Source organism: Malurus melanocephalus, unplaced genomic scaffold, assembly GCF_030028575.1.
Source record: "Malurus melanocephalus ecotype Western Australia unplaced genomic scaffold, MMel_1.1 scaffold_30, whole genome shotgun sequence".
NCBI lineage: Eukaryota > Metazoa > Chordata > Aves > Passeriformes > Maluridae > Malurus > Malurus melanocephalus.
The window spans coordinates 2,316,474-2,330,149 of NW_026623262.1; the positions used below are offsets into that span (position 1 = coordinate 2,316,474).

General features: G+C 38.1%; 1 protein-coding gene across 1 annotated transcript; it reads left to right on the plus strand.

Moving 5' to 3' along the window:
- Positions 1–6: 6 nt before the first annotated feature.
- PLEKHA3 (pleckstrin homology domain containing A3) lies at positions 7–12,656 on the plus strand. Its single transcript, XM_057363730.1, has 8 exons — positions 7–163; positions 3,803–3,919; positions 4,864–5,019; positions 5,666–5,802; positions 6,749–6,913; positions 7,283–7,326; positions 7,835–7,950; positions 8,707–12,656. Exons 1-8 carry the CDS (start codon positions 124–126, stop codon positions 8,832–8,834), a joined length of 903 nt encoding a protein of 300 aa, XP_057219713.1. The 5' UTR covers positions 7–123; the 3' UTR covers positions 8,835–12,656.
- Positions 12,657–13,676: the final 1,020 nt, after the last annotated feature.

Consider the following 13,676-nt stretch of genomic DNA (forward strand, 5'->3'; position numbering starts at 1 on the left):
CTCCGCCTCCGCGCGGGGGAGGCGGCGGTGGGGCGGGAGGGGAGTGCCATCCCCGCGGCGGCCGCGGCCGCCCGTTCCCCGCGGCGGAGCAGGAGGATGCGGCCCGGCGCCGGGCTCTGAGCGATGGAGGGGGTCCTGTACAAGTGGACCAACTATCTAGCGGGTAGGCGGGCTAGGTAGGGGAGCGGGCCAGGGGGCCGGCGGTTGGGGCTCGGCTCGGCTCGGAATGGTCCGCGAKGCACCCCTGCTGCTGCCTCGGGGGATCCCGGCGTCCCGTGGGTGGCCGGAGCTATCGGTAACGCGCTGGCTGAGGCATCRCCCGCCGTTTGTGCTCGGAGCCAAGCCCCGGCGAGCGGCCCAGCGTCGCGCCGCGGGCGACGGAGGCAGTCCTGGGGCGGCCGGCGCGGCGATCGCCTGGAGCCGGCTCGGAGGCCTGGCCGAGGCCCCAGCGCTTCCCCCGGTGGCCGGGCCGGGCCGGAGCCCTGCGCGCACCGGCTGCCCCCGCAGCTGCACGGCCGAGCTGTGCCCGCGTCCGCCCTTCTGCCGGGCCCCTCCCGCCACCTGGATTGTGCCTTCCCCAGTTAGTCAGAGACTCAGCGGGACGGGGAGCTCTTGTATCCCAACCAGGAAAACACATGATGAACTTAGTTTAACTGAGTGCATTTTAGAAGCTAAGCAGACAAAAAGTGCACCAAATGCCAGTAATTGCCTGTTTTTGTTTGGCCGATCCTCTCTGTGATAGAGACAYCATCTCTCTCAGGTGTGGGCAGTGGGCAGGCGGTGCTGTCAAGGTGAAACATTTCTCCTRTGACACTGTGATAGGCCTAATTGTCTCTCCGAAGCAGATCAGCGTTGGATCAAATACTGTGCTTAATCGTGCCTTACATTACGCTGCTTTGGCACTATGTTCTTTGCCCTCTGGTTCTTCAGCACCTCAGGTGTTCAGTTCTGCTTCAGCATACATAGCTTTTGAGCATGGAGTGGAGTGAARGTTGGTTCTGAGGGATTATAAAATGTGGACCGCATTGCAAGAGTTGCGCAGATGCGCTGTGAAATGAAGTGCACAGAGCATAATGCAGTTTTMAGAGCAATTATGTGTCCACAGATATGGACCTTCTGGTAAAAGGGAGCAGTTGTGCTATAATTAAAATAGATATTTGAAATCTTCGTCACTTCTTCACAGAAGCCATAGGGAAAACAAAGAAAAGTGGTTATAAGAGAAAGAATGAGTACAAGGTTGTTTTCAAAACAGAATGAAAACTRTCACTTCCACTTACATGACTGAAAATGCTGCTGTAGCAAAAAATTAATGGATACAGGCAATGAACTCTTGTGGTGTTTGCTCCCCTTTTAAGTCTGTTATTTAATAAGCAAATACTCAACAGTAGCTGTGAGTGCTGTACACACAATAGACTGTTCTGTCAGCATTCAGCTAACTTCTGTGGAAAGCCAGTAGCCCTCTAAACCAGCAAACTTCAGAGCACTTCCTTAGGCTCGTGCTGGCCAAGAGCGAGCATTGCTCTTGCATTTCAAAATTAGTGTGTCAGAATTTCCAGAATGTAGGAAGGCAGCATTTTTTTGGTAATTGATCACATTAGTGAAATGTTTATATTTGATTACCACCTGCTTTATTACTCTGCTATCTGTATAGTGTCTGTTTTTGTGGCTGAAAATAGGTTGTAGTACTTGTTACTAGTGGTAGACACCAAGCAGCAAAGGAGCTTGTTACTGTTGCTGAAGCATTGTGGAAAAAACATTCAGTTTCTTCCTTCATTTGAAACAAACCAGAAATACAACTGCTTTTTTTGTTCTCAGATAATAATTTGTGAAGTACAAATTTTCTCAAATACAGGACACTTSCCAGTTTCAGATTACAAGAGGTATTTTTGTTCTTTGACTTGCTTCTGTGAGGCACTTGGTCTTTTAAGTCTTTTTCTTCTGTTTTTTACTCAATACTAGTGTAGTGTGAAGATGGAATAGTCATTTATCCTTTTTATCAGAATAAGACTGCTTTGACAGTCATTGACTTAATAGATAAGGACAGCACAGAGTCCACATCTTGCAACAGAATGTAACAGAAAAAAAAGATTGATGCATTTTTGAGTTACATTTTAGAGGACAGAGTCTTCTGAATTGCAAATTCTTTGAGTATTAGCATTGCTGTATACATACCATTTGAAATATTTCCTTGTGTGAATTCTTATCCTTCAGTGTTTGTACYTTTTATCATTCTGCTTTTAAATTTGAGTGTGGGATCTGCTTTTTAGTTACCACTCTATGTTTAAAAACACATGTATGCTTAGTGTTCTAGCTAGTAACAAAAAAGAAACAGCAGGCACTTACATGTTATTATTTCTTTRTCATGGAGTGGTAACATGATTTAATGCAGCCTGGTCTTGCTCTTCTTGAATTCGTGTTAGAACTAGTAATGACACTGGTGCTGGAGAGTGTCCACAGAAGGGCTGTGGAGCTGGTGGAGGATCTAGAGACTGAGTCAAAGCAGGATCAGCTGTGTGAGCTGAGGSRGCTCAGCCWGGAGGAGAGGAGGCTCAGGGAAGACCTTACCACTCTGCAACTCCCTGACAGGAGATTGGAGCCAGGTCAGGCTCAGCCTCTTCTCCCGGATAATGAGTGACAGAATGAGTGGAAATTGCTTCAGGCTGCTCCATGGGAAGGTTGGACATCAGGAGGAAATTTTTCATGGAAGGGGTTGCATTGGAACAGGCTGCTCCATGGGAAGGTTGGACATCAGGAGGAAATTTTTCATGGAAAGGGTTGCATTGGAGCAGGCTGCTCAGGGAGGTGGTGGAATCGCCATTGTTGGAGGTGTCCAAGAAAGAACTGGATGTGCCCCTTAGTGCTGTGGTCTAGTTGACAAGATGGTGATTAAACGTGGTGGTTAAAGGCTGGACTCGATGATCTTGGAGATCTTTTCCAACCTTAAATGATTCTGTGATGCTATGCATGTGAATAGTATGAAGCCTTTAGCTGATTTCAGAGTTTGGTTCCTGATTTAGCCTCCTTTGTAAAGTACTCGGCTGCTGGATGGCTTCAGCTTGCTCTGTTGGGATGGCAACTGGAAGGCACCCTTGGCCACACTGTCATCTCAACAAATACATAGAGGGCTTGACCACACAGGTTTTGCAATTCCAAACCCTAAGACAAGCAGGAAGTTAGTTCAGTGTCAAGTTGTTAAATAGAAGGATAATCTGCACCTATTGTACAGCTGATCCAGACTAATGAGCCAGTGAATTGTTATGCTCTACTGAAATATTTTAGTGCCGTGTTCTTTGTAGAAACAGAGAAAGTGTCCATACTTAAGTGCGAAATACAAAGTTTTAACTGAAATACAGTAGATAAAGGAGAACATAGCGTAACAGTGGGTGGGATCAGTCATTTATTTGTATCTTACAAATAAGATCCTACAGTCTTAGAAAAATCTACTGAAAAATATACTTGAATGAGAATGGTTTTTCAGAGGTATGTAATTTAACTACCTTCAAAACAAGATTCCCTAATGATTAAATTAAAATTTATTTTCTSTCTAGAATGGAATACAGTGAAAACAGAAGTAATGCTGATCTTGCACACAGAAAGAATGGGAGTGAAATATCCTATAACACTAGWCTGGTTATAAAGTGGCTCTGATCTTCACTGCATAGATTGTTTACTAGTGGGTGTATTACAAGAATAATTTAATGTTTGCCTCCTTTATTAAAGTTTTAACAGCCAAAGAGATGAAAATTATTTATGATTTAGGAATTAGACTAAACTTTGTTTTTCATGGTTTTGATCTSTCTAGGTTGGCAGCCTCGATGGTTTGTTTTAGACAATGGGATATTGTCATACTATGATTCCCAGGATGATGTATGCAAAGGCAGCAAAGGAAGTATAAAGATGGCTGTGTGTGAAATAAAAGGTAAGAATTAATGGATTTCTGCTTGAGGAAATTTTGGATGCCATGGAAATAGAAAAGATCATCCACAGATTTTTGCATCACTAATTTTTCCTCCTCTGTTTTTGTTTATCTGTAGTCCAGTGTGTCTGCTTCATAGTTCACAAGTAATGAATGTGAATAGAGCTCTGCTTTAAAATTTGGAACACACCACATTTTACTTTCTGTTTTTAATAGTTAGGTATATGGGGTTCATGCTTGAAGTTACGTCCCCTAATTGTTAAGTTCTACTGCTTTTCTCTCTTATGACCAGGGATAGAAACTGAATGATGAAAGTCAGTTTTCCAGAAGAGCAGCAGCAGTGATCCAGAAGTAGAGATTCTTATGAACCAGAAATGTTTAGTCTTTTGGTTTGCTGAGTAATTTTTACTTTTGTTAGCAACTGCCCACATGTACATGTGATGGGGTGTATTTGAGATAGTAAATAAACTTCTGTTTCAAACTAAGAGTTTTTACTCTTTACTGTATTCTAAACTGTATGTTTAGAATTAGTCAACCTCCTTGACTAATAGCAAGGTTGTTTTCTAGCTCCCTGTTGCTGCTAACTCTGACTTCTTTCCAGATGCCCACAGGTGACTGAGCTTGTGATGTGGGTATTTCCATATTAAAACATAGAACTTATTTTACATGGACCATCAACTATTTTTGATATAAAGTGGGGAGGATCACTTTTTTTCGTTTCATTCCAGTTCATTTTGCCTGTTATCTTGTTCTTGCGGTGGAGGGATTAGAGAGAAAAGTTGAGCAGCTTTGGGCTTTTACCTACTTAGCAGTGGTGCATTGGGATTTGCTTTATTACTGTGGGAGTATCGTAAGCATTTTAAAACATTTTGATCTGTGCTTAATAAATGATCGTTACTGAGTTGAGGTTATTATTGTTTCTTTTTTTTTTTCTCTTCTATCACAAGTTCATGCAACAGACAACACGAGAATGGAGCTTATCATCCCAGGGGAGCAGCATTTCTATATGAAAGCAGTTAATGCAGCTGAAAGGCAAAGATGGCTGGTAGCACTGGGGAGTGCAAAAGCCTGTTTAGCAGATACCAGAACAAAAAAAGAAAAAGGTATGTGTGTTACCTAGAGTATGTAACTTTTCCAGATAATCATAGTGGAAATACTGTGCTACAAAATCAGTATTGTTGTCCTTTAATATAAATAGTAATTATTTCTAGACATCTCCATGGTACATTCCTCCTCAGTGTTAGAGTTAGAAGTCATCTCCATTGACCCCTTGTCTCTTAAGAAGCTGAAATACCACCAACGTATTGTTGCCACAAGAACAAACATACTGTTGGCAGCTGTTGTGAAGCCATTTAATTTCTGCCATTTTACTAACTCTTTATAGTAACTTTTTTTTTCCATAATTTTTCTTAGATGGCTCAATGTAACCATTTCCAGCCACTCTGGTGGGCATAAATTTTATCCAAAAAWTTTTTTGTGCATTACATTGCAGCTAAGAAAGATTTTAACTTTWTATTTCCTGGTAATATGCCTTTTCCATAATAGTAGTTAAATTAGCATCAGTTATCCMAAAGTATTTTCTGCTTATTTAAGTATAATTACTGATTCAGTGCAGAATCCAGTTTTGCTCAAAATTAAGTGGAAGTTTAAGTGGATTTTAAAATTGATGTTTAAATGAAAAGTGCTTAAAAATTACAATGTATATGTACATTGTATGCAGTAAATTTATATTTCCGTGTTTTTTCATAGAAATAAGTGAGACCAATGAATCTCTTAAAACCAAAATGTCTGAACTTCGTCTCTACTGTGATCTTTTAATGCAGCAAGTTCATACAATACAAGAATTTGTTCACCATGATGAGACTCGCTCTCCTCCCAACATTGAGGTGCAGAATTCTAGAATTTCTTTTCATTTCATTATATAATACACCTCAAGTCACTGTTGATGTCTTAAACCTTTTTCATCTCCCCAGTGTTGGGAGACATAACCTAATGTTGATTTTTGGATGCTTTTGTGTATATGTGCTAATAGTGTTTTTCTGTGTGTAAAGTACCTGGACGGTTGAACTGTAGTTGTGCCAGGTGTTAGGAAGCAATTGTGTTTCTGAGCTATTTGATTGAAAGGCCAGAAAGCTGTCATATGAGCAGTATGATATTTTGTCTTGTTTTGCATCTCAATTCAAGTAGCTGAAACAATCTTATTTGTCCTTCTTACTTCTTGTGTAGGAGGTATTCCATCTTTTTATCAATGAAAGTTAGTGTTCCAGGCATTGGAAACATGCAGTRTAGATATCCATCTCAGAATGTGCACAAATACAATACTAGAATGTATTTCTGGTTTTGAATGAAAGTACTGAAAATTATGAATGACTTCATTCTTTGCACTGTTGAGCAGCATGTGAACAGTGTTATTGGCTGTTTAGTGCAAAGCTAGAGGTTGATGCTTAATGACAACAAAGCAAATTTTCACTTTAGGCCATCTGCAGCTCCTTGCTCTAGAGTGAGAAAAGTATTCACACCTTCTGCTGCAATTCATTTGTTTCACTGAATGATCTTCTGATACCTGTTAGTCTAAAGCAAGCTTTACAGTAAGGCATTGTTGATTGGTACCCTAAGTAAACTCAGGTGTCAGAAAAATTACTATGCTGTCGCATTTTTTTTCTTAAATTGGCCTCATGATAAGGTGTACATTTAATTAAACAAAATGGCAAATGTAAGTTCTTAGTGGTAATGAGGGAAATTAGTYTGTCTGGGAGAGGTGGTGGGGGAGAGTTGTATTTGCATATTTTCATTTTTTTTCTCACTTACGCTTGTGTTTTCATTTATTTTCAGAATATGAATGAAGCCTCTTCCTTGCTTAGTGCCACATGTAATACATTTATCACAACACTTGAAGAATGTGTGAAGATTGCTAATGCCAAGTTCAAGCCAGAAATGTTCCAGCTGCCTCACCCTGATCCCTTGGTTTCTCCTGTGTCACCATCACCTATTCAAATGGTTTATAGACATTTTGAAATAYTATCTTTTCTAAGTGTCATATTGGTGGTTGGTTCGGTGGGAGGGGTAGCAGAATGCTATGCTATTTCTATGTGCTATGATACCCATAGTTGAAATCTTKCCTGTGTTATAAATCAGTACTGGTCCCAAGTATAAATCTTTTAATATTGATGGCAATCCATCTGTTTTCATATAGTTAAATCAGGCTTATAACTAAGAGTGGTTGCTTTTTATAAAAAAAATTGCCATCTCTCTTGGCAAATTACTGTAAATAAAGTAAAAAATAATCTAGATATGTAAGTCCTTCTTCTAAGTAGCTTGTGACATTTTTGGTCTTGTTTGCTCTTTGAATTTTTTTTTCAACCCTAGATGAAGCGTTCCATTAGCCACCCTGGTCCTTGCTATTCAGAAAGGTAATTTTCTATTTCATTTAGCTTTTTCCTTGTGTCTCACAAGACCTCCTTGAACTTGCTTGCATTATGATCAAAATGTAATAAGAATTGTTTGCTAGCAGAAAAAAAAAAATTCATAATCTAATTTTGAAAACAAAGGGTACAGATTATCAGGTGTTGGTAGCAGCTGCTGTTTTTAATACACTACCAAAATTTCATCATTCTAGAAGCTTTATGCAAATGGCTTGTTTTGACAAGTTCATGAAATCAGACATAGAACTTGAAACAATTACATTCTTTTTCAGTCAGTATTTARGATTCTCAAATTATTTTCTTTGCTTTTATTTCCATTTTCAGGCTTTGCAGCTGTGAAATTAAGATTGTTGACTGTGCCAYTTTTAGTCTAGTGAACTAAAAAGCATTGGTACAATTTAATCTAAGCACCAAAGTTACTTCAAATTTAAAGTATRTAAAATCTGTGTGGGTTGTTGCAGATTTTGCTTTCTAATAGATCTCATTTCCTTTGTAGGATTAATCACTCTGCAAAAGAGCCAGGTTCGTCTCTCCACCGACTTTCTCAGCAGCGCAGAAGAACATACTCGGACACAGAATTTTAYAGTGATACAGTTTCTGAAGATTCTCAGAGTAAGTTTGAAAGGGAGGGAGTTTTCTCTGTATCTTTCTATACAATTTATTTACAGAAGCAGCTGTTCTAGCACTGATATCAGCATGAGGAAAAAAGTTTTATTTATAAGATTTCTATATAACAGGTTTATACATATGTTATAAATCAGAGCACTTGWATAGTTTGTTACCTGTTGACTTGTGCTGGCTTCCATCCATATTACAAAGGATCCTGCAGCGGAGTAGTTACATTGAAATCAGTGAGACTACTGGCAAGATAAAATTAAGACATATCCAGAAAAGGAATATTTGTCCTAATACACCCTTACAYGAATGATGTTCTGGTGAGTGATGTGGAATACTGCTGCTTGCCACCTGCTTATTGTCACAGAAGAAATTCTCTTTTTTTGACCTCTGAGTATCAGGGTAGTTTTCACCCAGCGCATTGAGAAAGATGGTTCATTTCAGTGGCTCTGTGCCTTTTGTAGAGAACAGCAGTGCTCTGAAGGCACACAGCCTTGCCAGTAATTAAGATCATAATCAGACTCAGTCCCTCCTGATTAGATGGGCTGACTGAGTTAGTAGCCAGTTCTTCTGTGGTATTTCCTTCTGAATCTTGCTGGCATTTTGACTCCATTATAACTTCTCATGTAAGCTTTAACTTAACTAGTTCTTCTGATTGTTTATATATAGGAAATACTTGGCAAATACAATAACTGAGAGATTGGGTGATATTTTGGGGGGTTGAAAATTCAATATTTACTGATCTCTTCATAGGATCTGCTCATTGTTCTAGAAGTGCTGTCAATGGAGATCTGGTATCATCAACCATTCCTGAAGAAAGTAAATCAGTGTCAAAGGAAAGATATGAACTGGAAGAGACTCTTTCATCCTTTTCCTCCTGAAGCAACTGAAAGTATTACATTTTCTATAAATAATGCTATGCAAAAGCTGTTGTAATTATAATGTTGTTATAGGAAGTAGTTATTTCCCTTTTTAGAAGGATTTCTCTGCACTTTATAGAGTAACACAAATACTATCTTTGAAGTGTATTTTATCTTTGTATAGTTTATTTGCAAGAGTATTTTCCTAATATTTCACAGTTTGAATGTGCATTTTTTTGAACAAATGATGGCTTTAATAGATAAGCATCCACATTTGTAAATGCAGCTCTTTATAAAAAGTGTGGAGGTATGACTGATATGTTAGTAAACATGCACTATAAACGTCAGCAAAAATTTTTTTTTTTTTTGAGAAAATGCAACTTGTGCCATGGGCCTCTTGGTCATTTGTACCAGGTCATCCACCTGGAGCTGTGATTAGCCCCACAATGGCTTTTTTTTGCCAGTGTAAGGGCTGTGGGAATGGGCACTAATGGCTCTGCTCCAGCAGCCTGACGGTAATTGACATTGCCACCTTTCAAAACACAAGGATATACATAATCCAGTCCTTATTTTAGGCAATGAAAGTAGAAATATTTAGTGTATTTTTCTAAACAAATGTGTAAAAATAACTTAATATGAAGTATTTGTACCAAACATGGGATATTTAATAGTTTTTATTTATTTATTMTTTTTTGCATCAAGAATTTTTACCTACTTTCACTACTAAAGGTCTAAAGATCTACTAAAGGCTTCAAAATGTGCTTAAATTGTTTCTGGGGTGTGTAGCATCACAAATAATTAATACAGCKCTGTTCAGATTTACTCTGCTTACTTAAGATGTGTTTTTTGGCAAGCTTGATAGAAGCAAGAGCTGAAATGTTGGACTGCTCTAAGCTGCTGTTGTGATGAATATTTGTATCTATACATGGTTTATTTATGACATATTTATACAAAAGGGAGCTWCTGTTTCTGCAACTCATTTATATCATTTGAGGATGGTATACACCAGAAGATGGCTTCTGCTCTCRGTTACATCGGTGTAAATTTGCATTAACTGTGAGGTCAGAGTCTGACTCTCTTAATGATTAATGAGTAATATAGTATAATAGTGCCTACTAGCACCTTGGTCCAGAAGGTTGTTACTGTTAGCATTGTAAGCTTTTRGGGATTTTGGGGGTGTTTGTTTAGGGATGAACTTGGTCTATAAAGTCTTAGGTGTAGAGCACTTTAAGCAAGCCATTTACTGTTCTTGATTTACACAATTGCTAAATATATGTACAGGGTTTTTTGTACTCAAGCACATACCAAAATCTGGTTTTATAATCAGAACTTTAATTTGGTTTAACTAGTCTTCCTTTTGTGTATATAAATAATTTGAAGCAGGCTGGAAAGAACAGATGGGAATGGGAGCTTTCCTTATAAATTTTTGGAATGTTGTTTTATCTAAGTCAAAACAGGTCCAAATGTTGAGGAAAAACATATGAGCTGTTGGCCATATATGAAATGCCAGTTGATAAACCATTATGTCAGGTTCAAGTGGAATGGAATGRTTTGTAAAAGGTTTTTGTGGATTCCAGCTCAGAGCTGTCATTTGTGCTCTTGTCAGTTGTCAGTTTTCATACAAACTGGCATATGCATATCAGCCACACATATGCTTGTACATTTTTTTCTGAATGTTTGCTTTAATGTATTCTGTATGACACRAAAATTGTAAAAATAAGTATTAAAAAAGATGTTCAGAAAAGTAAGCCACATACTGCAGTGGGAGTGTTGTCTTGAATCATATGCTRTCAGAGTTGCTTTTTGAAATTTCACTGAGGTTTCTGCCACCTTCTGTAGTGTGAAGTACACATCACAGTGATACCTTTTTCTGCTTTCAACAACTATGAAGAAAGGAGATTGGACTCGACATTGTGCAAAAAAAAGTAAGACTGTTCAGTGCATGTAGTAGTAATAATTTTAAGTACTACCACAAGACAGTTGTGATCAGTTACATGCAAATTTTGTGCTTGGAATTACTGCAGCACTGTTGTGGGTTTTTTCTTTCTCCAAAGCCATCATTTCAGCTTTGTGTATATATGTGATARTTTTCTGTTAAATCAGCCCTTTTATAGGTATCTCTGCCAAACATCCTAAAATGTAATTCAGTGAAATCAATGAAGATGATATGCTGTCATACTTTTGGTAACTGGGGCTAAAGAATCACTTCTGAAAATTATCTGGCTGAATCACAATGATCCATGCATAGTAAGACTAAAAAATACCTGTATGTGCTTACATGTTTCATTTCCARGTGTAGGGGAGGGCTTATAAGGAATGCCAGATTGTATCATTCTTTCTAGTGCAGAATGAGAGAGAGCTGAACCTCAGAATAGGTAGTTGGTACTTACAGTTTTGATCTCACATGCTTCTGAAGAGCTCAATGTGAAACCAATTAAAAATGTTAATAGTATTCATCATTTAATATAAGCATGGGACGTATATTTAGGTGAAAAGTGCTAATTTCAGTTATATCTCTGAAGTTTCTAGCATCAGATAATTAGAATGCTTAGAAATTAAYGGCTTTCATTACAAAGAATTAATGGTAAGGCACACAATGATTTGGAGAGTTGTGAATAGTGAGATTACAATGTTCAGGGGCTTTAAAGGACTCTAAATTAATGTTTGTATGTCTTTCAACTTAGTAATTCAACTTCACCTTTTAATCTTTTTTTCCCTCAGAGAAAGAAAGCTCTGGGATAGCAGTACTTCAGAGCTTGCTTCTGCAAAAAAAATTGTATTCCTTACTTAAAAATTGATATCACAGCTATTTGTTTTTGTTAAGGTTATTTTCACAAACTATAAACTTGAGTTTTGCTYCACTCCTAAGTATTCTAAATATTAAGTATTCTAGTGTAGCTGTTTTTGGTGTAAACCAGAAACTTTTAAAAGGAGTGTAATACCTGAATAAGTGAAATGTCCGCATCTGAAAATCAGCTAAAATGCAATAAAATGAATCTTTCAGTATTTTTATGGCTGTCCACTATCACAGTTACTTTTTGTAGGCTGTCACATGTAACATGCTAGTAGAAAATGGATAGCTCTATAGCAGGATTTATACAGCAGCTCAGTGAGTTTTGTTAAAAAGTTTTTTCCTTAAAGGTCAGTGCTCAGGAATCATGAATGCCAAATGCCTTCATTCATATCAGTGGTAAGATATTTTTTCCAAACTTGGTCCTATAGCACAATAGATTTGATCTTTAAATAAAACAAATGTCAGCTTGTACTGTTAGAAATCACCATATTGGACCTGGATATAATAAGGATTTTGAAATGGTTTTTGGTTTCCTTTTCATCCAGAGACTGCTTAATCTGTTGTCTTGAAAAATGTTTTCTTAGGAATGTATTCTGTGAAATGGAATATTGAAGCTTTAGCTTGTGACTTCAGCAATGTCATTCTAGGTTAGCATTTGCTTAGTGGTCTTGTGAAAAACACTGGCTCAGCTGGTTGGCCTGTAACATGATCTATTCAAGCTGTRTTTTAGCAAAGCCCTAAGTATTTTAAATCCTATTTTTAGACATGTGAGTCACTCATCTGCCTAAAGTACTTGCTTAAGAGCTGTGCAGACTTGGACCAGAGAGGTTSTGGCAGGATGAACTTGCTTACACTGCTGCAGCAGTGTGCTTTTCCTTCTCTGTTTTGAGACAGAGTAGAAGCCATGTAAGATGGAGTTTCCAATAGCCTTTGTGAAGAAGAGGCCGTGGTTGAATCTACAGATGCTACCACTATTTCTGCTGAGATGACTAATTATATAGTGTGTTTTTAGTGTTAATTACGTGYCTGTGTACACAAGTTGCTTGTTAGCTAAACAAGACGGTACCTGTGCATTTTTGTGTCTTGTACTGAGGTTGTTGGTCGAGGCTTTTTTCAACATCTAAAGAAATTAGTATTAGAAACTTTTGTCAGGATTTTTTTTCTCTTTGAATGGTTTAAAGATTAAACAGCCTTTCAAATTTCATTTTTATTCTTTTTTTACCTTCTCTTTGAGGAAGTAATACCATGCACTCTTAAACTCTTTCATATTTATGATTGTTTCTAAATCTTACTGGTTCCAGGAAGAAACTTGAATCCTTCCTTTCCAAGAATCACATGAAAAACTTTAGATTTTGTTCTTACCCAGAACTTAGCTCTTCTGAAATCCTTTTTTACTTTAGTCCTTGTTTTGTCCCTATTTCTTAGCTTTCCTGCATCATTTGGATAGACAGTGGTTGAAAATATGTAAGGTTATAGGAAATTATAAAAAAGCTTCTACAGTGAGTCTTTCTGGAATAGATTTTAAAACATTCTAACTGCTTTACTACTTCTGATGAACTTGAGTATTTTTCTTAGTAGTAGTGGTGTGCTGAGAGTCACAGTGATGCACAGTGTTTGCTAACTAATGCTCTTGCTTCACTTGAGAGAATTTTACAGCTCATGAAGTGTTGTATTTCTGTGACTGTGTTTGCTCTCAAGCTTTTTCCACAGAGTGAATTCTAAAAGCAGACTTGCAACTTGCTTGGACCTTGATACTCYTTTTCCCATAGATAATATATCCCTCACCCCAACCCCAAAATGTAAAAACAGGCTTTGCTGTGACAGATATGTCAGCTGACTTGTGGGATGAATTAATCACCCATGGGAGGTGATAACTTGTAGGTCAAGGCAATAAGGATCAATTACTACAGCTGCCAAAAAACAAATGGTGTAGAGGAAAGCCTGGAAGTAACAGAGGGATAAGAACAGCGAAATGCTTAGGCATGTGCTAGAATTTATCCTTTGTCAATGAAGAATCTATGATGAAAAAAATTTTAAGTGACTTTTTTCAAGGGTGGCTGGTGGGCAGG